Source organism: Leptonotus elevatus, chromosome 20, assembly GCF_054856555.1.
Source record: "Leptonotus elevatus isolate MCC_2025b chromosome 20, RoL_Lele_1.0, whole genome shotgun sequence".
NCBI lineage: Eukaryota > Metazoa > Chordata > Actinopteri > Syngnathiformes > Syngnathidae > Leptonotus > Leptonotus elevatus.
In genome coordinates this window covers 16,230,409-16,255,063 of record NC_141258.1, presented here as the reverse complement: position 1 = coordinate 16,255,063, position 24,655 = coordinate 16,230,409, and the positions used below count along the sequence as shown (strand labels likewise).

At 44.5% G+C, this 24,655-nt stretch overlaps 1 protein-coding gene across 1 annotated transcript in view; it reads left to right on the top strand.

Moving 5' to 3' along the window:
* The window catches only part of acbd4 (acyl-CoA binding domain containing 4), a 22,145-nt gene extending 8,849 nt beyond the window's left edge, over positions 1 to 13,296 (top strand). The window contains 9 exon segments of the mRNA XM_086063872.1: positions 5,894 to 6,014; positions 6,470 to 6,554; positions 6,968 to 6,994; positions 6,996 to 7,089; positions 11,241 to 11,320; positions 11,447 to 11,654; positions 11,761 to 11,969; positions 12,073 to 12,125; positions 13,190 to 13,296. Of these exon segments, the coding sequence (XP_085919998.1) occupies positions 5,894 to 6,014; positions 6,470 to 6,554; positions 6,968 to 6,994; positions 6,996 to 7,089; positions 11,241 to 11,320; positions 11,447 to 11,654; positions 11,761 to 11,969; positions 12,073 to 12,096 (848 nt within the window). The 3' untranslated portion in view covers positions 12,097 to 12,125; positions 13,190 to 13,296.
* The last annotated feature ends 11,359 nt before the right edge of the window (positions 13,297 to 24,655 follow it).

Sequence of the window (24,655 nt, the reverse complement as noted above, 5' to 3'; positions counted from 1 at the left end):
AATACATAAATTGGTATGTACCAGACATATTTTCGATAGACATTGTTGCTACATCCTGTAAGGGCAGGGGTGCCCAAGTACGGCCCTCAGGAACCCCTATTCAGCCTGTCCCTCCTCCAATACACCTGAATCAAACTATCAGCTCATTAGCCAGCTTTGCAGAAGCCTGATAATGATCCTGAGCATATGAGTCAGGTGTGTTGGAGGAGAGAAACATTCTAACAGGCTAGACAGACATCTCTGACCAAAGCTACGCCCTCACTAACAAACACATAAACGTGCAGGAGACATGCACGGTAGCCGATCTCAGCCACAGCTGCTACATTGGAAGCATGACTTATTCACTGTTGCATAACACTCGGCGCCCAATGCAAGTCAAATGCAAAGTGCAGTTTAGCTGTGCACATGGGTGGAGTTTTCTTATGGTCCAGTGAGGCAGCATCTACCAAATTCACAGACATGCTAAACTACTAGGGATAGATAGATTTTTTTTTTCAGTGCTGATACCGATGCAAATTATTAGTAGTCGAGGCTAATAACCAAAATTGGAAGCCAATATTCATTTTCAGAAAAAAAAGAAAAGAAAAAGGGGAAAACAAATATTGGCTTCAAAACTTTTTAAAATACAAATGTCAATCTTGACTTTGTTCTAATGTCTTAAAGCAATAATGCTTATTGAACAATTTTTCAAACTTTTCAAACTGTATAAGTTTTTTTTTGTTATCTTAGATAATATACTTCATTTAAAATTTCTAGAAAAATGTTCAGCGAGCTCCAAAGGTTATCAGTACGTCTTAAAAAAATAATGGAAACTTAAAGAAGTAAATACCATAGCTCGTTTTTTTCCAAAATTTAAAACAAAACTGAAATCTTAAATCTTTAATGTCGAACAAAAACAACAGGTTTAGAAGGTTCCCAGGATCAGCAGCATCTTTTATAAAGTTAACTGAAATTTTTAATCAATAGCTTTAAATAAATAGCTTAAAATGATTTTAGCTTTACCTTTTATCGGCCATCAGATAAAAAAAAAAAAAAGGCCCACACTAGGAGTGTTAAATTTATATATATATATATATATATATATATATATATTAGGGGTGTTAGAAAAAATCGATTCGGCAATATATCGCGATATTGTAGCACACAATTCTCTATCGATTCAATATGCAGCCGAATCGATGATTAAACATAAATTTTTAATGGAAATATTTTTTTAAAAAACGTATATATCGCCTCCGATGGGCACCAGGGGTTGATATTCGGATTCACGGCATGCCAGTGGGTTAATTCTGTGGGTGCTGTCCCCCCCCTGGCTAGGCGTGGGCGGGTCTGCCCCTCTGTTGGCTGCTGGGTGGCGGCTGCGTCTTGGCCGTTCCCTGGGTCTCTTGGGAGGTGCTGCGTTGCGGGGCTCTCCCTGGTGTCTGGGGCGGCGCCGCTCCGGCGCGGTCCGTCGCTCTGGGCCCGGTGACGCGGTTCGGGGCCTGTGGGCCGCCGGGGTGCCCCGTGGTTCCCTCTCCCCTCCCCCTTCCTCCCCCTTGCTGCCTCTCCCTCCTCGCCTCTCCCCGCCCGTCCTCCGCCTCCCTGTCCCTTCTCCCTCGTCACCCTTCCTCCTCCTCTCCCCCTGTCTCTGCGGCCCTGCCGCTGCCCCCTGCCCTTCTTGTCGTCCCCTTCCCCCCTCCCTTCCCCCTCCTCGGTACGCCTTGTGGGGGTGCCATCGGTTGGGGACCGCGGTATAGAGCAGTGCTGCGGTCCCCTGTCCGTGTCCCCGAACGCCCCCCCCCCCCTATTTTTTTTTTTTAATGCACCACATACACTCAGTGACATGCTTGGGAGGCGGGTGGATCGGAGCGTGGGAATATCATTTCCCTCGGCTCCGGTTCACCTGCTCCTAATTTTAATGCACCACACACACACACACACACACACACACACACACACACACACACACACACACACACACACACACACACACACACACACTTGTATATACACTGGGTGGGGTCACATTCACGGTTTAGGGGTAGAGTTCGCCAGTCGGCGAGCTGGCGGACTCAGTAACAGGGGTTAACTTTCACAAAGAACGCTGGGGTGACGACCGGGGCCTTTCCTCGCTGGGCCTGAGGTTCGGGGGTGTTGGCCGTCCTCCGGTGCCCCCATCTCCCCTTCTGCCCCCGGTGTTCCGTCCCTCCACGCGGCGGGGGGTGGGGTGGGCGCGGCTGCCCTCTCCGCTCCGCTGTCCGGCCCCTCTTCGGCGCCGGTGCCTGGGTGCGGGGGGTCGTCGGGGGTTGGGGGGCGGCTTTGTTGGGGGTGGGGGGTGTCTGGGGGCGGCTGGGGCTGGGTTGGGGTGGATGGCGGGGGTGGATGGGGGGCGGGGGTTGTGGGCCGGTGGGGTGCCTGGCGGGCTTGTAGTGCCCCGTCCTGCTGCGTTGGGTCGGGGGTGCGGGCCGTGTTGGGGTGGGGGGTGCTCCTGCTCCTGGGTTTGCTCTCCGGCCGGTGGCCCTGGCGGGGCCCGGGGGTCGTCCTTTGGCGCTGCCGCGGCCTGGGGGACCCTGAGGTGTTGCGCTTGCTCTGTCCTGGCAGGGGTCGACGGCTCCCCTCTTTGGTGGAGATTTTCATGCATGCCAGATCCACCACACCAGCATCTATCGAAACTCAGACACAATCTGCTTCCTCCTCAGGTCATTGAATCGGTGGAGGCTGGTGTCTGTGGATCTCACTCGGCTTCGTCTGTCCTTCCTTCCTTTCCTCAGTCTCTCCTTCGGTCTCTTGAGGTCTCCCTGATTATTTTTTTTTTGGATTTGTTGGAATTTAGATGTTTCTGGGGTTGGGGAATAATTCTGGTGAGTGGCCCGGTGGGTGGGGTCTGGTCGGTGCTGGATTTCACTTTCCTTTGTTTTCTTTGGTCCCCTCGGGTCTCCTGACGGCGGTGTTCGGTTTAGGCGAACGGTATGGGATTTTTTCTAATAGGTTTTTGCTGAGCTAACAAATACACGCACGCACGCACGCACGCACATACACATACTCACCCACATACAAAAAAATATATATATATAATATATATATAAATAAAATTTAAAAAAAAAGAGCAATGATGATGACATTACCGAATGAACAATACTGAGCTCTTTAAAAAACAAAAAACAAAAAAAAAACATCCTACTTGGGGTTAGTGTTCACACTTTTAGCTTGGAAAAATTTTATATTAGTGGAACATTAAGCCTTAATATTTTATTTCAATGCTGTTCAAACATGAAACAGATTGCAACCTGTTTGTTAAATACAGTGGCTCACAATTATAAGCCTGAAGCACATTTTCATACAAATCTTACAGTGTACATATACAAGTTTACTGATAAGTATTTCTAAATTTGAGTTTATTTTTTTTGCAATAATCAATTTATAGATTTGTATCGGGATTAATCGATATTGAATCGTGACCTATGAATTATGATACAGATCGAATCAAATCGCAATTCACACCCCTAGCCGTGACCGATATTCGTCAAAATTCCCAATATCGGCACCTGAATATCCTATAAACTAGATTTGCCCCGGCACGAAAATTAAGTGCCGCTAGTTTTTACGTCGAGCGCAGTCTACTTTCACCATATTGCAAAATACCCCGTCCGCAATCATCATCAAGCATACCATTGTTTAGGGTGACAGTGACTGAAGATATTTACAAAATATTTAACTGTAACAAGATGTTTTGCAACAAGCAGTGGCTGACAAAACTGGCCACTTATTTTATACAACAACAACAACAACAAAAAAGACAACAAAGAATGTGAACATTATTTCGTTCAACTCATAGGGGCTAGCTCAGTATGGGAAGAGGAGGGAGATTCCCCCCACCAACACACACACAAAATGGTACAGTACAACACTGACCTCTTCTGGTAGGTTAGGCTACCACCTCCAAAAAGTGAGGAGTCTGATCTAATGAGAATTTGGGACAATGTCAACATTATGCACATTGACACTATATGGACATGACGTGACTTGCCTGACGTGCCTGAAGCTCCCTATACAATTTTTTGCGCTGAAACATTATTTTTAAACCATTAAAAGAGTCGGGGTTGCTTTCCAGAAAGAGATTGCAGGTGAGGAGAAATCTAAAAGTGTAGATATTTTGTCACAAACTGTGCTATTTTATCCACAAGTTAATATGAAATTATAAATATGGCTCGGAATTAAGACTGAATGATTTATCGTTTTTGGATTGAAAATGCGATTCCAGACCACATGGAGAAACTTGATACTTGCATTATAATTTTACACAATTAGGTACCGTTACTGTGAAGGTATAAATCAGGTTGAGCAAACTCTTTTTTGGGATAAAAGCCAGTCAGCCATTCAGTCAATCTGCCTGTTCCTCTCTTCCAATCAGCCATGACTCTGATTCCATACCAGCAACTTCCCGTAGAAAATGTTGATGTAGTTTTTCCTTTGTTAATGTAGTTTTTTAAATTTGCTGTTGCAATTAGTTTTTGTTTTTTTGATTTTGTGTTTTTGTTTGTTTTTTGATTTGCTGTTGTGTTTGGTTATTTGTTGTTGCATTTCGCACTTCAAGACCACCGTTTAAAAGCTCTCCAAAGCATCAGCAGCATTTTTTTCAAAGACGAAAAGCATCGACCAATGCTAAAGAGCACATTGATGATGATGATGGTGACTCAGAGGTTGACGCCGAAGTTGGAAGCGTTGACGCGGCGGCTTCGATCTCGTCGTAAAGCCTCATCGGCTAGCGATGCTAACGCCGGAAAACGAGCACTTCTGCACAGGCGGACGTTCAATCGGATGATGAAGAGTACTCCGAGTCCAATGCATATTCATCGGAGGAGTGGGTACAGTCTGATCATGGAGAAGACACTGGTTCTGGACTACGATGCCACCATGAATGGAGTGGATAAGATGGATCAGAACATCTCTTACCACCCGGTATAGGAACTGGAGGACATGAGGAAGCCAGACGTAACACCAGGTCACCGTATCATGATCCTGAGAGTAGACTTGATGACAACATGGCCAAACACACACTGCAGTATATACCTGCTACTCCCCGGAAAAAAAGTCCGGCAAGAAAGTGCACACGAAGGGGCAATCACAGTGAAACTAATCTGTGGTGCAAATCCTGCTGCGTCCCCTTGCACACAGGGGAGTTTTACACAATATACCTCACAAAAAGAAAAACTGTGAGTGTGAAACATCCACACAATTGTAAATAATACCACAGTTGCACACATTTGTAAATAGTTTGCCAAATTGTTTTGTCAAATTGTTACACTGTTGAATGTAAATAAACGTATTTTGCTATCAAAAAATACTTTTTCATTGTTGGTGGTAGTGTTTTACAGAAGTAAAGCACTGTTTAGGTGTTTGTGGCATCATTCATGGGAAAAAAAGTGTCAAATTCACTAGCGTGCATGAAATAATATTGTTTCACAAAAAGCTTGATTTCTCCGTATTTTGGTCCAAAACAGAGCATTTGAGTGAAACTAACCTATTTTCTATTGTTGATTACTGAAAAACGGAATAAGGTAGAAACTAACTTTTTTGAAATATGAGAGTTCAATCTTTCATTTGGGTAGTATCTGTGTTTCCATAGTCCAAACACAAAATATTCTGTGGACCTTGAAAGATCAGTCAAAATGCTTAAATCAGCTGGCACCCACATATCCTCTTTTCTGAAAATGCTTAGCAGTCAAAGAGTTAATATTATGGTACTTTGATTACATTACTAACTACATTTTTAGCAGGTAATACTAATAACTTATAACTGTAACGGATAGTTTTTCCCATTTGAACTAGTATTTTTTCAGACTTAGTGTGACATGTCAATGTTAAATGTTACATCATGTGCAGACAGTAACGCTTGATCTTTGTGTGTAAACAGGCTCCTACCAACCATCGTATGACGTCATGCTGCGCTTTTACGGGTTATATAAACAGGCAGTGTTTGGACCCTGCGCAGTGCCACGACCTGGATTCTGGGACCCAGTAGGTCGTTACAAATGGTTTGTATATGGCTAGATATGTCAGTGCTATGGGGAAAATTATTCCCCCCCATAATGTTAAAAGCCTTGTTTGAAAAATAACATTTTGTGTGTATTGACAAATTCATTTTGGAATCAATGGTTGTGTTGTGTTGTATGGAATGCCATAGTCCATTCCTGGCCAACTCATAGCTTGCTTTATTGACACGTCTGAATGGTGGGGTAAAACCTTTATGTGCGCGTTGGTGTGCTGTCATAAAATATCGATACTGCCTTCAGTGTATCGATATATTTATTACAACAAAGAGCGCAACAATATATTGCAATATATTGTGTGGGTATTAAATGTTTTAAACTTTTCTAAAATATCAAGCAGTGACTGAGTTTTAATTAATTGATGTAAAATGTAATTTGTATAATTTTGTCGATGTACTGTAGTTGAAGTTGTTTCTTATGCGTACCATCGTATATCTTAGGGATGCCTGGAGCCGGCTGGGAGACATGAGCTGCACAAGTGCCATGGCAGCATATGTGGATCAGATGAAGAAAGTAGCACAAGAGGTACATTAACTCATTCACTCTGCCATTTTCACTTGGGCAACCCCCTTAATCCAACTGTTTCACTGGATGTTGACTGATTTGCAAGGCCCACAGAGTATTGTGTTCTATTGCTATATAAACATGGCCTACTAAAAAAAAGCTTAGAGTCTCTTATTTCAGCAGAAAAAAAGTTAGTTTCTATCTTTTTCCATTCTTTAGCAATCAGCATTAGAAAATCGCTAAATTCCATGGAAATTCCAATTCCTTTCCCTTTTAACATTGTAGCATGCCTTATCCTCCAGTCACAAATTGCATCAGACCCTATTACTGTAAATGAGTTCATATTTGGCAGTGCCCATGTCATATTTCAGTGCCTTCCATTATATACTGTACAGTATAATACATCTATTTGTAAATGTGTGGTTTACTGACAGGTCATTGATTCCTTGCCAATGAATGAAAAAAAACGCCTCACTGTTTCACCATTTTGAGCCTCTCTATGCCGTTATTGATGACATGCCGCGGCCTCCAGAGACACTGCTTAATCTCAGAAAAGGTCAGTAATACCATAATGCCATTAGTATGTAATATTTTAGTGCAGTGTTTCCGTTCATTCAGTGGCGACGGCCCACCATTTGTAAATCGTAGCCGCCGCTCCTTCAAAATTCTAGTTAAAGAAGTTGGAGGCTTGAGAGGAGTGCAAGTAAATCCGGTTAATCCGCTTGGAGAAAAATGTTGATTTTTTTTAATTTCTTTTTGCCAGTAGGTGGTGCTACCACTACCACGAAATACAAGTTTATAGATGTCTTCAGGCCTGGACTCTCATTAAATGTGTGAAAGTTTGAGAAGATAGTATCATCTGAATCAAGTTAAAGCACCTTTTATTGACATGGTGCATCATCAGACTTTGCGAAACCGTAATGGCCACACCCTTTGCCGAAAAGGCACAATATTCGGTCTGAGGCATGATCAACAATCTTAAGGCTTTTATGACAATTTTTCAACTGGATCCCTTCAATGGGCTCGGCGCAGTAGATCTTCTTTTCCTTTCGGCTTTTCCCTTCAGGGGTCTCCACAGCGAATCAGTTGCCTCCATCTAACCCTGTCCTCTGCAACCTCTGCTCTCACACCAACTACCTTCGTGTCCTCTTTAACGACATCCATAAACCTCCTCTTTGGTCTTTCTCTAGACCTACTGCCTGGCATTTGGAAACTCAGCATCCTTCTGCCAATATACTAACTATCTCTCCTCTGGACATGTCCAAACCATCTCAGTCTGGCCTCTCTGACTTTATCGCCAAAGCCTCTAACATGTGCTGTCCCTCTGATGTACTCATTCGTGATTCTATTCATCCTAGTCACTCCCAAAGAGAACCTCATTATCTTCATCTCTACCACCTCCAGCTCTGCCTCCTGTCTTTTCCTCAGTGGCACTTTCTCCAGACCAAACAACATTGCTGGTCTCATCACAGTTTTATAACACTTTCCTTTAATTTGAGCTGAAACTCTTCTTTATTTTTATTTTTTATTTTTATTTTTTAATACATATATATATATAAATACATACATATATATATAAATATATATATATATATATATATATATATATATATATATATATATATATATATATATATATATATATATATATACATATTGGTTTTTTTTGTATGTGGGTGAGTATGTGTATGTGCGTGCATGCGTGTGTGCGTGCGTGTATTTGTTAGCTCACCAAAAACCTATTAGAAAAAATCCCATACCGTTCACCTAAACCGAACGCCGCCGTCAGGAGACCCGAGGGGACCAAAGAAAACCAAGGAAGGTGAAATCCAGCACCGACCAGACACCACCCACCGGGCCACCCACCAGAATTCTTCCCCAACCCAAGAAACATCTAAATTCCAACAAATCCAAAAAGAAAAAAAAAAATCAGGGAGACCTCAAGAGACCGAAGGAGAGACTGAGGGAAGGAAGGAAGGACAGACGAAGCCGAGTGAGATCCACAGACACCAGCCTCCACCGATTCAATGACCTGAGGAGGAAGCAGATTGTGCTGAAACTCTTCTATCACACATCACACCTGACACTTTTCTCCACCCGTTCCAGCCTGTCTGCACACGCTTCTTCACTTCTCCATTGTTCTGGACTGTTGACCCTAAATACTTAAACTCATCCACCTTCTTGGTTTCTTCTCCCTGTAACCTCACTCTTCCACTTGGGTCAGTCTCTCCCTCCTTACTGTCCAACCTAGCATGCAAGTCATCGTAAGCCCCTTGTTTGGCCTTTGCCACTTCTACTTTCCCCTTACGCTACATTTCCCTGTACTCCTGTCTACTTTCTTCAGTCCTCTCAGTGTCCCACTTCTTCTTAGCTAACCTCTTTCTCTTGACCCACTTCTGCACCTTCTCAGTCCACCACCAAGCCTCCTTATCTTCTTTCCTTCCAATTGACACACCAAGGACTGTCCTACCTGTCTCTCTGATCACATTTGCTGTAGTTGTCCAGTCATCTGGAAGCACTTCCTGACCATCCAGAGTCTCAACTCCTTCCTGAAAGTCATACAACTCTCTTCCTTTTTCAGCTTCCACCATTTCTCCGATGTAGTTGTCCATCCGTCATCTGGAAGTAGTAGATCAAAATGTAAAAAAAATAAAAAATAAAAATAAAAATTCATCACCACTAGGCGGCGCTATATGTGTAACCAAATATTGTCATACAGATGCCTTCAGGTCATGACTATTAACATCCATGTGAAGTTTGGGACTTTTTGGAGCATGTACACAGGATTTATTCCAGTTTAAAATGTGTCAGAAAAGCCTCAGAAAAGCCTTAAGCCTCAAACCAAATATTGTGACTTTTCAGCAAAGGGCTTGGCCATTACAATGCCGAAAAGTCTGATGATTCACTGTGACAAAAAAAGCTGTAACTTGACCCAGATGATCCTATCTTCTCAAAATTGTACATATTTGATGACATTCCAGGCCTGAAGGCATTTACGAACTAATGTTTAATCATAACGGTAGTGCCACCTACGAGCAAAAAGCAAATACATGTTTTTTTCTTTGAACCACATCAACCTTCATATTTGCTCAGAAGAGTGCTTTGGCTTTCATAATGCTGAAACCTAACCTTGTGATTTTTCGTGAAACGCTGTTGCTGTGGCAACTGGAGCTGTCAAAATTCATTGAATAAAGGAAAATGAATTGATTATCAAGTCAATCGACATTTATTTTAATAATCGACTCATCGTTTGGAGACATTTTTAATTAAAAATTGTCCAAATCATCTGAATTCAGCATATCAACAGTAATTGTTCATTTATTTATGTAATCCTTCATGAAAGAAGACTGATTGTCTTCTGTGTTTAATCAAAATAAGATATTTGCAACCACCGGTTTTTACTTTCGAAAACAATGACCAAACCGGTAACATAGTACAACATCAATCCCCATTTTGTTTAATTAATATACAAATACAAAGTATGAAATAAACACCAATCACTGGTTAATAAACAGTAATCGGGGGAAAATGCGTTTGTAATACACTTTAATGCAAATTTTAAATCAATCCGATTAGTCGATTAATCGATTGAATAAAGGATAGATTAGTCGATTAATCGATTGAATAAAGGATAGATTAATCGATTCCAAAAATACTCAATAGTGACAGCACTAGCTCAACACATTGAGCCTGTTTTGTTGAAAAGTGATCAGCCCATGTCAGGCTGTCATCCTCAATGTGTGCAGAGTCATTTTTGTCTAAACTGGCTTTGAAAAGTAATCTGATGGCCCTCGCCATCTTGCTTGCTGCAGGCTAGCTAGCAACTAGTGGCTAATGCTAGAGATGCTAACGCTGGAGCTGGCGGTGAATGCTGGCAACATAATACAATGTCAGCGTAATGAAGTTGTTTTTTTAGCGTCCTCAATTCATGATTGAACTTGATTTCGGGACGACGTTGTATTGTTGACATTGGTGGTGAAATATTTGCAAGACATCGCAACTAGAGTGACACAAAAAACGACATGCTGCCGGGAAAAACCTCAAAATAAAAGCGACCAAAGGAGGAAATGCCTGTGTATTACTGCATTTGGAAAGATTTTATTTTGAAGTAAGCATCACCATTGGCTGCATTTTCCATCATGGATAGCATGAACAATTGTTGCTGCTTTTAGTTTGACTAGTTTTACTGACTACACACAAACAATTTCTGGAAACAACGTACTTAATTACATAATACATTTGTAACATTAGACATTAAATATCATGTTGCAAAGTAAGTCGCCTCTTTCTATTAAATCTATGTAGGCCTACTGGTAAGAGTTATTTTATTTTTTTAATCGCGAGTATAGTATGGTGGGATGATTTTGGATATAGAAAAAATGCGGCTTATTCATGGGATTTTATGGTCGTTACGCTGACATTGTATTGTACGGCACCGGTTGCCAGCGTATAGCGTTGGCTAACGGCGCTAGTGGTTAACATTGCTAGTGGCTAACAGCGAGAGCCATTGGATTACTTTTCCAAGACAGTTTGATGCTGCCAGCCTGACACAATTGCCGTTCCTACTTATCACTTTAACAAACCAGGCTTGCTCAAATGTGCTGTTTTAGTCGGCAATATCGCAATTGCGGATCTGACATCACCATTTATATTTTTGTTATATGTTATTTGACCTTCTAACACATTGTTTTCTTGAAACCTTTGGAGTCTGTGAAAGTTCGGTGTTGACCAGCAAATCTGATTGTGATATCTTCTGTGACTCAGTGGAGGAACTCAATAACCTTAAGGTCTGACACGCTCACATTCTCAAAAAGACACAAGCAAAACTGCTAATTAGTTGCCACACCTGTAGATTGAAGATACATATACATCCATCTGAACCATTGCAAAAACTCTTTTGTTTTCTGGTAAAGATACCACTTGTGCAGTCTCCTGGGTTTCTCAATGACCATGTGGCCGGGGAGTCATCTCTATTTCAACGTCAACAGCAAGAAAGCCGAATCAAATCCAGACATGTGGGAGCAGGTCATAGTGGAGAGGGGAGAAAGGATGCAAAGGATCAGGGTACAAATAGAAGTCGAACCAGTCACCTGGAAGGCTCATACCATAACTGGAGGGAATGTAAGCATAATGAATTAGATGCTGGCAAATTGTTTTAGAATGTTGAATAACTGTCTCCATACTTGATGCATTATTTTTAAGGTTAAATCACTTCTTTAATTTGAAGGGGATGTTCCAATGAGCAGTAGTGGTCCAGGTGCCATAGACGGTGCTTGCGGTGCAGAAAGGGGAGGAGATGTTTCAGACGGTGTGCCAGAATGGCAACATGAGGTCCATCTTCAGCAGCAAATCCTTTTTACCTTGAGAAAGCTCAGAGATGATATGAGGAGCGTAATGGAAAGGCTGGATGTGGTGGAGATGCTCGTCACCACACATGTAAGCTCATGCAGTGTATATATAATACTTTTGAGAAAGCCACACTTTCATATTGTATATAACTGAAAAGATCATGCTGTGTTTTTTATGGTGTCTATGAAAGGCCTGTAGCTCAGACCATGTCTGAAATGTGCTGTGGTTGCCTCTCAACAGCAGGTAAGCTGCAATGTTTTTGTCTCTTTGTATTTTTAATAATGCAAGATCTAACTGTCTTGCGATTTACACTAATTAGGATGTTATTGTACAAAACCAAAACATTTTAGAAAAATTATGTGCTAACTAGACAATTTCTGAGGAAATTGCGTGTAAAGGCTCTGAAGCTGAATGAAAAACAGGAATTATCTGGAATGATATTAAATTATGTTGAAGTATAATGAATGACATGGAATGATATACAATGAGCTGGAAATAGCTGATCATGTTGAAGTTGAAATGGTTTGAATCCATCAACAAATGCTAAAGTATTTGAAGGAGGAAAACAGTGGAATCTTAATAAGAAATTAGAAAAGAAGAAGCAAAGAAACAAGAAGAAAGGAAGCAAAATAGCAATGAAACAAGGATGATAGGAAACAAGGAAAGAAAGAAGTAGGCAAGAAAGGAAAGAAGCAAAGTTGATATTAGGCCACTTGCGAGTCATTTCCTGTTGAAATCAGGGTACTTCCGGGTCACTTCCTGTTGATTTAAAAAATAATAATAATTGAGATTCATCTAGAGCCAGTTTTATTGCTCCAAGTATATACTCTGGAATCAGAATTCTTCTCTCTCCATATATCTTTCAGATGTAATCTTCTCATTAAGTCAGTTAAGTACGAGTCAGTCACTTAGCTGAGAAGGTATAAGTCTATCTATAGAACCATCCAAAACAGTGTTGAAATCCCCACCTATCATGGAATTTGGTCAGCCATCCTGTAAATGTAGCTTCAATGGACAATAGAAGGTTTACATTTTCATTCTTTGAGTTGTAACCATAAATATTTGAAATTAGGAAAATTTTGCCATTATGGTCAATAACTTGACAAATGTAGTGACCCTCTGAATCACATTTCGTGGTCAAAACCTTTTCCTTAAACCTGTTGTTTAAGGAGGCTACTCCAGCTGAACGCTCTGTAGCATGGGAAAGCCAAATAGTGTTGGGAAAAAAACATAGCAAGGACATGTACTACAAACCGCGTTGAATTGAATCTAAAATCGCCATTTACATCCATCTTTTTTTTTTTCAGGGACTACACGCTTCAACAGTTAACTATAGGCATATAATGATGACATCTTACCTTAGACACAATCGCGATGTATTTAAAAAAAATTAAATATTAGGTATTTTGCTGGCTACTTTTCCTCTTTTTTTTCTGTTCTGAGAGCTCAGTATTGTTCATTCGGTAATTTTACCAATTCGACATGTCATCATCATTGCTCTCTCTTTTTATGTTTTATTTTATTTGGTGTGTGTGTGTGCGTGCGTGTGAGTGTGGACGCATTAATTCACCTAAAACCTATTAAAAATCCCATACCGTTCACCTGAACCGAATACTTCAGAATCCAGCTAGAGTCGTGAGGTTTTCAGGAGACCTGAAGAAGGATCAAAGAAAAGAAAGGAAAGTGAAATCCAGCACCGACCAGACATCACCTACTACCCACCGGGTTACCAACCAGAGTCTTTCACCAACCCCAGAAACATCTAAATTCCAACAAATTAGGGAGACCTCAAGAGACCAAAGGAAATACTGAGGAAAGGAAGGAAGGATAGATGAAGCAGAGTGAGATCCACAGACATCAGCTTCCACCGATTCAACGACCAGAGGAAGAAGCAGATTGTGTTTGAATTTCGATAGATGCTGGTGTGGTGGATCTGGCATGCATGAAAACCTCCACCAAAGAGGGAAGCCGTCGACCCCGGCCAGGACAGAGCAAGCACAACCCTCCAGGGCCCCCCAGGCCACGGCAGCGCCATGGCACAACCCCCGGGCCCAGCAGGGGCCACCGGCCGAAAAGCAAACCCAGGAGCGCCCCCCACCCCAACACGGCCCGCGCCCCCAGCCGAAAATCTGAATTGTACCGTTCACACTGCATGAAAAAATATGATACTTATAAAAATAAATCGGAACTGAGCTGCAGTGTGAACGCAGCCAAAGTACTGTATCAGTGTAAATCATTCCCAGGTGTTGCTGAATTTGCTAACATTTCAGGTTAAAACATGTCATGCTTCTCTTTGGGGCTCTCTGGGGCCAGTTGGGGGATTTGCTGAATTTGCCAAATATTGCAGTACTGTAATTCAAAGATTTGACTGCAAGTTTGCAAACCAGTTTGTTACTTTGATGGCCTTAATCATTGGGGATTGTAATCTAACTACAAGTCTCACCTACAGCTTTTCAAGTGTATTTAATATTCATAATGAAAGAGTAGAACATGAAATCAGTAGTATGAATGATCAATAATCACTATTATTGGCAGTGATAGGGGGCCCCAAATCAAATTTTGCTTAGATTAGTTAAAAGTATAATAGTGTGCAGCAAGCATATAATTTGAACAACAGCACCCCCTCCTGTTCTAATGTTGTGTCTAGTCAAAACATCTCAACAACTGCCTTTGTAATAAATTGTTTTAATTGCAAATAGACCATATACCTTATTAGGTAAGATAATACCTTAGACATCCTTTTTCTTTAGGCCTTCTAAAATCATCTCTTTCTTGCTGCCATTAAATGTACACATTTTAAAATTTGACTTTTAACTCTTTGACTGCCAGACGTTTTCAGAAAAGGGATGCCGTCAGTGCCAGCCGATTTAAGCATTTTGACTGATCTTTCAAGGTCCACAGAAAATGTTCTGTTTGGACTATGGAAACACACATACTACCAAATGAAAGATTGGACTTTCATCTTTCATCAGAAAAAAAAAGTTTGTTTCTACCTTATTCCGTTCTTTAGTAATCAACAATAGAAAATGGTTAGTTTCACCCAATTTCGCCTGTTTTGGACCAAAATACGGAGAAATCAAGCTTTTAGTGAAACGATATTATTTCATGCATTCTAGTGAATTTTACACTTCTTTTTGTCCATGAATGATGCCACAAACACCTAAATAGTGCTTTACTTCTATAAAACACTACCACCAAGAATGAAAAAGTGTTTTTTGATAGCAAAATACGTTTATTTACATTCAACAGTGTAACAATTTGACAACAATTTGGCAAACTATTTACAAATGTGTGCAACTGTGGTGCTATTTACAAATATGTGGATGTTTCAACGACAGTTTTTCTTTTTGTAACACTCTCCTGCGTGCAAGGAGACGCAACAGCATTTGCACAACAGATTGCCTCTTCGCGTGCTCCACTTTCTTGCAGGCCGTTTTTTCCGGGGAATAGCAAGTATATACTGCAGTGTGTGTTGCCATCAAGTCTAATATCAGGATCATGCTACGGTTACGTTACGGTGGTGTACGTCTCGCTTCCTCATGTCCTTCAGTTGCTAAACCGGGTTGTAAAAGATGTTCTGATCCATTTTATCCACTCCATTCATGGTGGCATCGTAGTCCAAAAACAGTGTCTTCTCCGTGATCAGACTGTACCCGCTCCTCCGATGAATATGCATTGGACTCGGGGTACTCTTCATTGTCCGATCGAATGTCCGGTTGGTTATTGTGCGCGTTTTCCGGCCTTAGCAGCGGTAGCCGCGCTAGCCGCGCTTAGCCGGTGAGGCTTACTACGTGATCATAACAGTCGCGTCAAGGCTTCCAACTTTGGCGTCAAGCTCGGAGTCATCATCATCATCATCATCAATCTGCATTGGTCGATGCCAACTCTCCATCGCCCGATCGAATGTCCGATTGTGTAGAAGTACCCGGTCGGTTATTGTGCGCGTTTTCCGGCCTTAGCAGCACTAGCCGCGCTTAGCCGGTGAGGCTTACTACGTGATCATAACAGTCGCGTCAAGGCTTCCAACTTTGGCGTCAAGCTCGGAGTCATCATCATCGTCGACATCAATGCGCTTTTTAGTATTGATTGATGCTTTCCGTCTTTGAAAAAAATGCTCAAGCGTGAGCTGCTTGCAACCGGTTGCTTGGTCAGCCATTGTGGCGTCATCAGCCATTGTCTCCTCAACACTCTAGCTCCGCCTCACGTCTTCTACTGACGCCCACGGTGGGCGGCCCATCCAACCTTGTGCAAAGAGAGTCATCGCTGCCCTCTAGGGGCCAAAACGAGTCTTTTACTAATCAGATCTGCCTGATACTTTCAGCACAGCTGCCCAAGGCTTTCCTGCACCCGTTTCAAAAAAAAAACAAAAAAAACATAGGGGACGTCTTTTAACTCTTTGACTGCCAGACGTTTTCAGAAAAGGGATGCCGTCAGTGCCAGCCGATTTAAGCATTTTGACTGATCTTTCAAGGTCCACAGAAAATGTTCTGTTTGGACTATGGAAACACACGTACTACCAAAGGAAAGATTGGACTTTCATCTTTCATCAGAAAAAAAAAGTTTGTTTCTACCTTATTCCGTTCTTTAGTAATCAACAATAGAAAATGGTTAGTTTCACCCAATTTCGCCTGTTTTGGACCAAAACACGGAGAAATCAAGCTTTTAGTGAAACGATATTATTTCATGCATTCTAGTGAATTTTACACTTCTTTTTGTCCATGAATGATGCCACAAACACCTAAATAGTGCTTTACTTCTATAAAACACTACCACCAAGAATGAAAAAGTGTTTTTTGATAGCAAAATACGTTTATTTACATTCAACAGTGTAACAATTTGACAACAATTTGGCAAACTATTTACAAATGTGTGCAACTGTGGTGCTATTTACAAATATGTGGATGTTTCAACGACAGTTTTTCTTTTTGTAACACTCTCCTGCGTGCAAGGAGACGCAACAGCATTTGCACAACAGATTGCCTCTTCGCGTGCAAAAGCTCCACTTTCTTGCAGGCCGTTTTTTCCGGGGAATAGCAAGTATATGCTGCAGTGTGTGTTGCCATAAAGTCTAATATCAGGATCATGCTACGGTTACGTTACGGTGATGTTACGTTGTGGCTTCCTCATGTCCTTCGGTTGCTATACCGAGTGGTAGATGTTCTGATCCATTTTATCCACTCCATTCATGGTGGCATCGTAGTCCAGAAACAGTGTCTTCTCCGTGATCAGACTGTACCCGCTCCTCCGATGAATATGCATTGGACTCGGGGTACTCTTCATTGTCCGATCGAATGTCCGCTTGTGCAGCTCCGCGTTTTCCGGCGTTAGCAGCGCTAGCCGGTGAGGCTTTATGACGAGAGAATAACGGCCGCGTCAATGCTTCCAACTCCGGCGTCAACCTCGGGAGTGACCATCATCATCATCATCAATGTGCATTGGTCGATGCTTTTCGACTACTCTCCATCGTCCGATCGAATGTCCGCTTGTGCAGAAGTACCCGGCCGGCTATTGTGCGCGTTTTCCGGCCTTAGCAGCGCTAGCCGCGCTAGCCGCGCTTAGCCGGTGAGGCTTACTACGTGATCGTAAACACGTCAAGGCTTCCAACTTTGGCGTCATGCTCGGAGTCATCATCATCATCATCATCAATCTGCATTGGTCGATGCCAACTCTCCATCGCCCGATCGAATGTCCGATTGTGTAGAAGTACCCGGCCGGCTATTGTGCGCGTTTTCCGGCCTTAGCAGCGCTAGCCGCGCTTAGCCGGTGAGGCTTACTACGTAATCATAACAGTCACGTCAAAGCTTCCAACTTTGGCGTCAAGCTCGGAGTCATCATCATCGTCGACATCAATGCGCTTTTTAGTATTGATTGATGCTTTCCGTCTTTGAAAAAAATGCTCAAGCGTGAGCTGCTTGTAACCGGTTGCTTGGTCAAGCCATTGTGGCTTGGATCAGCCATTGTCTCCTCAACACTCTAGCTCCGCCTCACGTCTTCTACTGACGCCCACGGTGGGCGGCCCATCCAACCTTGTGCAAAGAGAGTCATCGCTGCCCTCTAGGGGCCAAAACGAGTCTTTTACTATTCAGATATGCCTGATACTTTCAGCACAGCTGCCCAAGGCTTTCCTGCACCCGTTTTTGAAAAAAAAAACAAAAAAACATAGGGGACGTCTTTTAACGTCCTCGGCGCCCTTCCCTAGGTTTATGCTAAACGTTTTATAACGTTTATGGCAGTCAAAGAGTTAACGTCCTCGGCGCCCTTCCCTAGGTTTATGCTAAACGTTTTATAACGTTTATGGCGGTCAAAGAGTTAAAAAAACATCAGCCATTTTGAAATTAATTTGAATTCAAAACAGATGTATTTTATCTGCACAAGAACGTGTTGAGGTCAATGTAGAAGAAAAACTAATCCAATTTGTCCTTAATGACTTTATTTTGTCATCACTGTATAAACATGTCCTAAGTGTGTGTCTGAACACAAATGGACAGATAGCGAACAATCTTAAAGAGATTTGAAGAAGCTGTAGTAAAGTTGACTTGTTTTACTGCTGTCTTCAATCTCTTGTTTTGTTTTTTCCTGTAAAACTGAAATGACACTGAAACATATAGTACAATTATAGCACGTTACTCAAATAATATAAGCATACACATAAATGACAATATAAACAGTTGTGTATAATTTGTAAACAATGTAAATGAAGTCTACTGTAACATCACTGGCATTCCAATGCAAAGCAAATAACTAAACGTTTATATGACATAAAATGGACTACACAGATGCATGTCTCACATTAATGAAAAACAGAATACAAACTTACCAGCAATGCTTTCTCTGGCAAAAACAGCAATTGGAAGTTGTGAGAATTACTTTAGCTGTAGACTGGCTGTAATCGCGTAAGCTAGCGTGTTGTTTAGCTGACATTGCGCACTGCACACTATGGCTACGTTCAGACTGCAGGCAAATCGGATTTCTCCTCAAATTAGATTTTTAGGGCTGGCTGTCCAGACTGTTTTTAGCAAGTGTCCAAATCCGATCAGGCCCTGTTCAGACTGAGCCACATTCTTGACCCATCTGGCAGGTTGCTGTAGCAACGACGTCGAACAGAGGCGGCGCCTGCAGCGTGTGTAGTGTTTGACGTCATGTGATGCTGTTTACCGCTCCGTACTTCCCGTTCCTTGCAAGCGCGTTAAGCGGTTTTCTTTTCTTCTTTTCTTTTCGGCTTTTCCCTACAGGGGTCGCCACAGCAAATCAGTTGCCTCCATCTAACCCTGTCCTCTGCTCTTACCCCAACTACCTTAATGTTCTCTTTAACTACATCCATAAACCTCCTCTTTGGTCTTCCTCTAGACTTCCTGTCTGGCATTTGAAAACTCAGCATCCATCTCTCCTCTGGACATGTCCAAACCATCTCAGTCTGGCCTCTCTGACTATCTCCAAAGCCTCTAACATGTGCTGTCCCTCCGATATACTCATTCCTGATTCCCTCTATCCTGGTCACTCCCAAAGAGAACCTCAGCATCTTCATCTCTGCCACCTCCATCTCTGCCTCCTATCTTTTCCTCATTGGCACTGTCTCCAGACCAAACAACATTGCTGGTCTCACCACAGTTTTATAAACCTTTCCTTTAATTTGAGATGAAACTCTTCTATCACACATCACACCTGACACTTTTCTCCACCCGTTCCAGCCTGCCTGCACACTCTTCTTAACTTATTTTCCACACACTCCATTGCTCTGGACTGTTGACCCTTAATACTTATACTCATCCACCTTATTGGTCTCTTCTCCCTGTAACCTCACTCTTCCACTTGGGTCCCTCCCATTCACACACAGATACTCCGTCTTGCTACGGCTAACCTTCATTCCCCTCCTTTCTAGGGAAAACCCTCACGCCTCTACGTTCTCCTCCACCTGTTCCCTGCTCTCAATACAGATCATAATGTCATCTGCAAACATCATAGTCCATGGAGATTCCTGTCTTACCTTATCTGTCATCCTGACCATTACCATAGCGAACAAGAAGGGGCTCAGAGCTGATCCCTGATAGAGGCCTCCACTTTGAACTCCTCTGTCACACCTACATCACACCTCACCACTGTCTTACAGTCGTCATACATGTCCTGCACCACTTGAACATACTTCTCTGCCACTCCAGACTTCTTCATACAAAACTCCAGTTCCTCTCTGGGCACCCTGTCATAAGCTTTCTCCAGATCTACAAAGACACAATGCAGCTCCTTCTGCCCTTCTCTGTACTTCTCTATCAACATCCTCAAAGCAAATACTGCATCTGCGGTACTCTTTTTTTTTTTTTGGCATGAAACCATACTACTGCTCACAAATGCCCTCAGTCTAGCTTCAACTACTCTTTCCCATTGCTTCATTGTGTGGCTCATCAGCTTTATTCCTCTAGTTGCCACAACTCTGCATGTCTCCCTTGTTCTTAAAAATGGGCACCAGCACACTTCTCTTCCATTCCTCAGGCATCTTCTCTCTATCTAAGATCCTGTTGATCAACCCAGTCAGAAATTCTACTGTGACATCTTCTAGACACTTCCATACCTCCACAGGTATATCATCAGGACAGAGTGCCTTTCCACTCTTCATCCTCTTCAATGCCCTTCTCACTTCATCCTTACTAATCTTTGCTACTTTCTGGTCCACAACAGTCACGTCTTCTATTCTTCGTTCTCTCTTATTTCCTCATTCCTCAACTCTTCAAAGTATTCTTTCCATCTTCTCATCACACTACTGGCATCTGTCAACACACTTCCATCCCTATCCTTTATTACCTCACCCTAGCATACAAGTCATCATAAGCCCCTTGTTTGGCCTTTGCCACTTCTACTTTCACCTTACGCTGCATTTCCCTGTACTCCTGTCTACTTTCTTCAGTCCTCTCAGTGTCCCACTTCTTCTTAGCTAACCTCTTTCTCTGTATCCACTTCTGCACCTTCTCAGTCCACCACCAAGTCTCTTTATCTCCTTTTGTTACAGATGACACACCGAGGACTGTCCTACCTGTCTCCCTGATCATATTTGCTGTAGTTGTCCAGTCACCTGTCTCAACTACCTGAAAGTTATACAATACTCTTCCTTTTTCAGCTCCCACCATTTGGTCCTCTGCTCTGCCTTTGCCGTATTTGTCTTCCTCACCGCCAGAGTCATCCGACACACTACCATCCTATGCTGTCTGGCTACACTCTCTCTTACCACTACTTTGCAGTTACTGATCTCCTTCAGATTAAACAGTCTACACAAGATGTAGTCTACCTGTGTACTCCTACCGCCACTCTTCTAGGCCACCCCATGTTCCTGCCTCTTCTGGAAGAAAGTATTCATAACAAACATTTATTTCAATTATTTTTTCAAAGTCAACCACCATCTGTCCTTCTGCGTTCCTCTCCTGGATACCAAACTTGCCCATCACCTCCTCATTCCCTCTGTTTCCTGCACCAACATGTCCATTGAAGTCTGCACCAATGACAACTCTCTCACTTCTAGGGATGCTTTGCATCATTTCATCAAGGTCCAACCAAAAGTTCTCCTCCTCTAGCTTACATCCTACCTGTGACGCATACCCACTAACAACATTGATCATCACACCTTCGATTCCTAGCTTCAGGCTCATCACTCTATCTGACACTCTTTTTAACTCCCCATCGTTCCTAACAACTCCTCCGTGAGTCATCACCTTATCGTGGTGGAGGGGTTTGTGTGTCCCAATGAACCTGGGAGCTATGTTGTCCGGGGCTTCATGCCCCTGGTAGGGCCACCCATGGCAAACAGGTCCTAGGTGAGGGACCAGACAGCATGGCTCGAAGGACCCCAATGATGAATACAAACTTTGGATTTTCGTTTCCCTTGCCCGGACGCGGGTCACCGGGGCCCCCCTCTGGAGCTAGGCCTGGAGGTGGGGCTCGAAGGCGAGCGTCTGGTGGCCGGGCCTACACCCATGGGGCCCGGCCGGGCACAGCCCGAAAAGGCAACGTGGGTCCCCCCTCCCATGGGCTCACCACCGGTGGAAGGGGCCAAAGGGGTCGGGTGCGCAGCCAAAGGCGGGGGCCTTGGCGGTCCGACCCTCGGCTACTGAAGCTAGTTCTGGGGACATGGAATGTCACCTCTCTGACAGGGAAGGAGCCCGAGCTGATGTGCGAGGCTGAGAAGTTCCGACTAGATATAGTCGGACTCACCTCCACACACGGCTTGGGTTCTGGTACCAATCCTCTCGAGAGGGGCTGGACCCTCTTCCACTCTGGAGTTGCCCACGGTGAGAGGCGCAGAGCAGGTGTGGGCATACTCATTGCCCCCCGGCTGGGCGCCTGTGCGTTGGGGTTTACCCCGGTGAACGAGAGGGTAGCCTCCCTCCGCCTACGGGTGGGGGGACGGGTCCTGACTGTTGTTTGTGCTTATGCACCGAACAACAGCTCAGAGTACCCACCCTTTCTGGAGTCCTTGGAGGGTGTGCTGGAGAGCGCTCCCCCCGGGGACTCCCTCGTTCTGCTGGGGGACTTCAACGCTCACGTGGGTAATGACAGTGAGACCTGGAGGGGCGTGATTGGGAGGAACGGCCCCCCCGATCGAAACCCGAGCGGTGTTTTGTTGTTGGACTTCTGTGCTCGTCACGGACTGACCATAACGAACACCATGTTCAAGCACAAGGGTGTCCACCAGGACACCCTAGGCCGCAGTTCGATGATCGACTTTGTAGTCGTGTCATCGGATTTGCGGCCGTATGTGTTGGACACTCGGGTTAAGAGAGGGGCGGAGCTATCAACTGATCAGCACCTGGTGGTGTGTTGGCTCCGATGGCGGGGTAAGATGCTGGTCCGACCAGGCAGGCCCAAACGTATTGTGAGGGTCTGCTGGGAACGTCTGGCAGAATCCCCTGTCAGAAAGAGTTTCAACGGCCACCTCCGGCAGAGCTTCTCCGTTGTCCCGGGGGAGGCGGGGGACGTTGAGTCCGAATGGACCATGTTCCGTGCTTCCATTGTTGAAGTGGCCGATCGGAGCTGTGGCCGTAAGGTGGTTGGTGCCTGTCGGGGCGGCAATCCTCGAACCCGCTGGTGGACACCAGCGGTAAGGGATGCCGTCAAGCTGAAGAAGGAGTCCTATTGGGCCTTTTTGGCTGCTGACAGGTACCGGCTGGCCAAGCGGAATGCGGCTTCGGTGGTCGCTGAGGAAAAAACTCGGTCATGGGAGGAGTTCGGTGAGGCCATGGAGAACGACTTCCGGACGGCTTCGAGGAAATTCTGGTCCACCATCCGGCGTCTCAGGAGGGGAAAGCAGTGCGCCATTAACACTGTGTATAGTGGAGATGGGGCGCTGTTGACCTCGACTTGGGACGTCGTGAATCGGTGGGGAGAATACTTCGAAGACCTCCTCAATTCCACCAACACGCCTTCCTTTGAGGAAGCAGGGTCTGGGGACTCTGAGGTGGGCCCCCCTATCTCTGGGGTCGAAGTCACTGAAGTGGTTGGAAAGCTTCTCGGTGGCAGGGCCTCGGGGGTGGATGAGGTTCGGCCGGAGTTCCTAAAGGCTCTGGATGTAGTGGGGCTGTCGTGGTTGACACGTCTCTACAACATCGCGTGGACATCAGGGACAGTGCCTCTGGATTGGCAGACCGGGGTGGTGGTTCCTCTTTTTAAGAAGGGGGACCGGAGGGTGTGTTCCAACTTTAGAGGGATCACACTCCTCAGCCTCCCAGGTAAGGTCTATTCGGGGGTGCTGCAGAGGAGGATCCGTCGGGAAGTTGAATCTCGGATTCAGGAGGAGCAGTGTGGTTTTCGTCCCGGCCGTGGAACAGTGGACCAGCTCTACACCCTCAGCAGGATCCTTGAGGGTGCGTGGGAGTTCGCCCAACCAGTCCACATGTGTTTTGTGGACTTGGAGAAGGCGTTTGACCGTGTCCCTCGGGGAGTCCTGTGGGGGGTGCTTCGGGAGTATGGGGTACCGGGCCCCCTGATACGGGCTATTCGGTCCCTGTACGACCGATGTCAGAGTTTGGTCCGCATTGCAGGCAGTAAGTCGAATTTGTTTCCTGTGAGGGTCGGACTCCGCCAAGGTTGCCCTTTGTCACCGATTCTGTTCGTAATTTTTATGGACAGAATTTCTAGGCGCAGCCGGAGTGTCGAGGGGGTCCGGTTTGGTGGCCTCAACATTGCATCTCTGCTTTTTGCAGATGATGTGGTGCTGCTGGCTTCTTCAAGCCGTGATCTCCAGCTCTCGCTGGAGCGGTTTGCAGCCGAGTGTGAAGCGGTTGGGATGAGGATCAGCACCTCCAAATCCGAGACCATGGTCCTCAGTCGGAAAAGGGTGGAGTGCTCTCTGCGGGTCGGGGATGAGGTCCTGCCCCAAGTGGAGGAGTTCAAGTATCTTGGGGTCTTGTTCACGAGTGAGGGTAGGTTAGAGCGGGAGATCGACAGACGGATCGGTGCAGCGTCTGCAGTGATGCGGACGCTGTATCGGTCCGTTGTGGTGAAGAAGGAGCTGAGCCGAAAGGCAAAGCTCTCGATTTACCGGTCGATCTACGTTCCTGTCCTCACCTATGGTCACGAGCTGTGGGTCGTGACCGAAAGAACGAGATCCCGGATACAAGCGGCCGAAATGAGTTTCCTCCGCAGGGTAGCCGGGCTCTCCCTTAGAGATAGGGTGAGAAGCTCGGTCATTCGGGAGGGACTCAGCGTCGAGCCGCTACTCCTCCACGTTGAGAGGAACCAGTTGAGGTGGCTGGGGCATCTGGTTCGGATGCCTCCTGGGCGCCTCCCTGGGG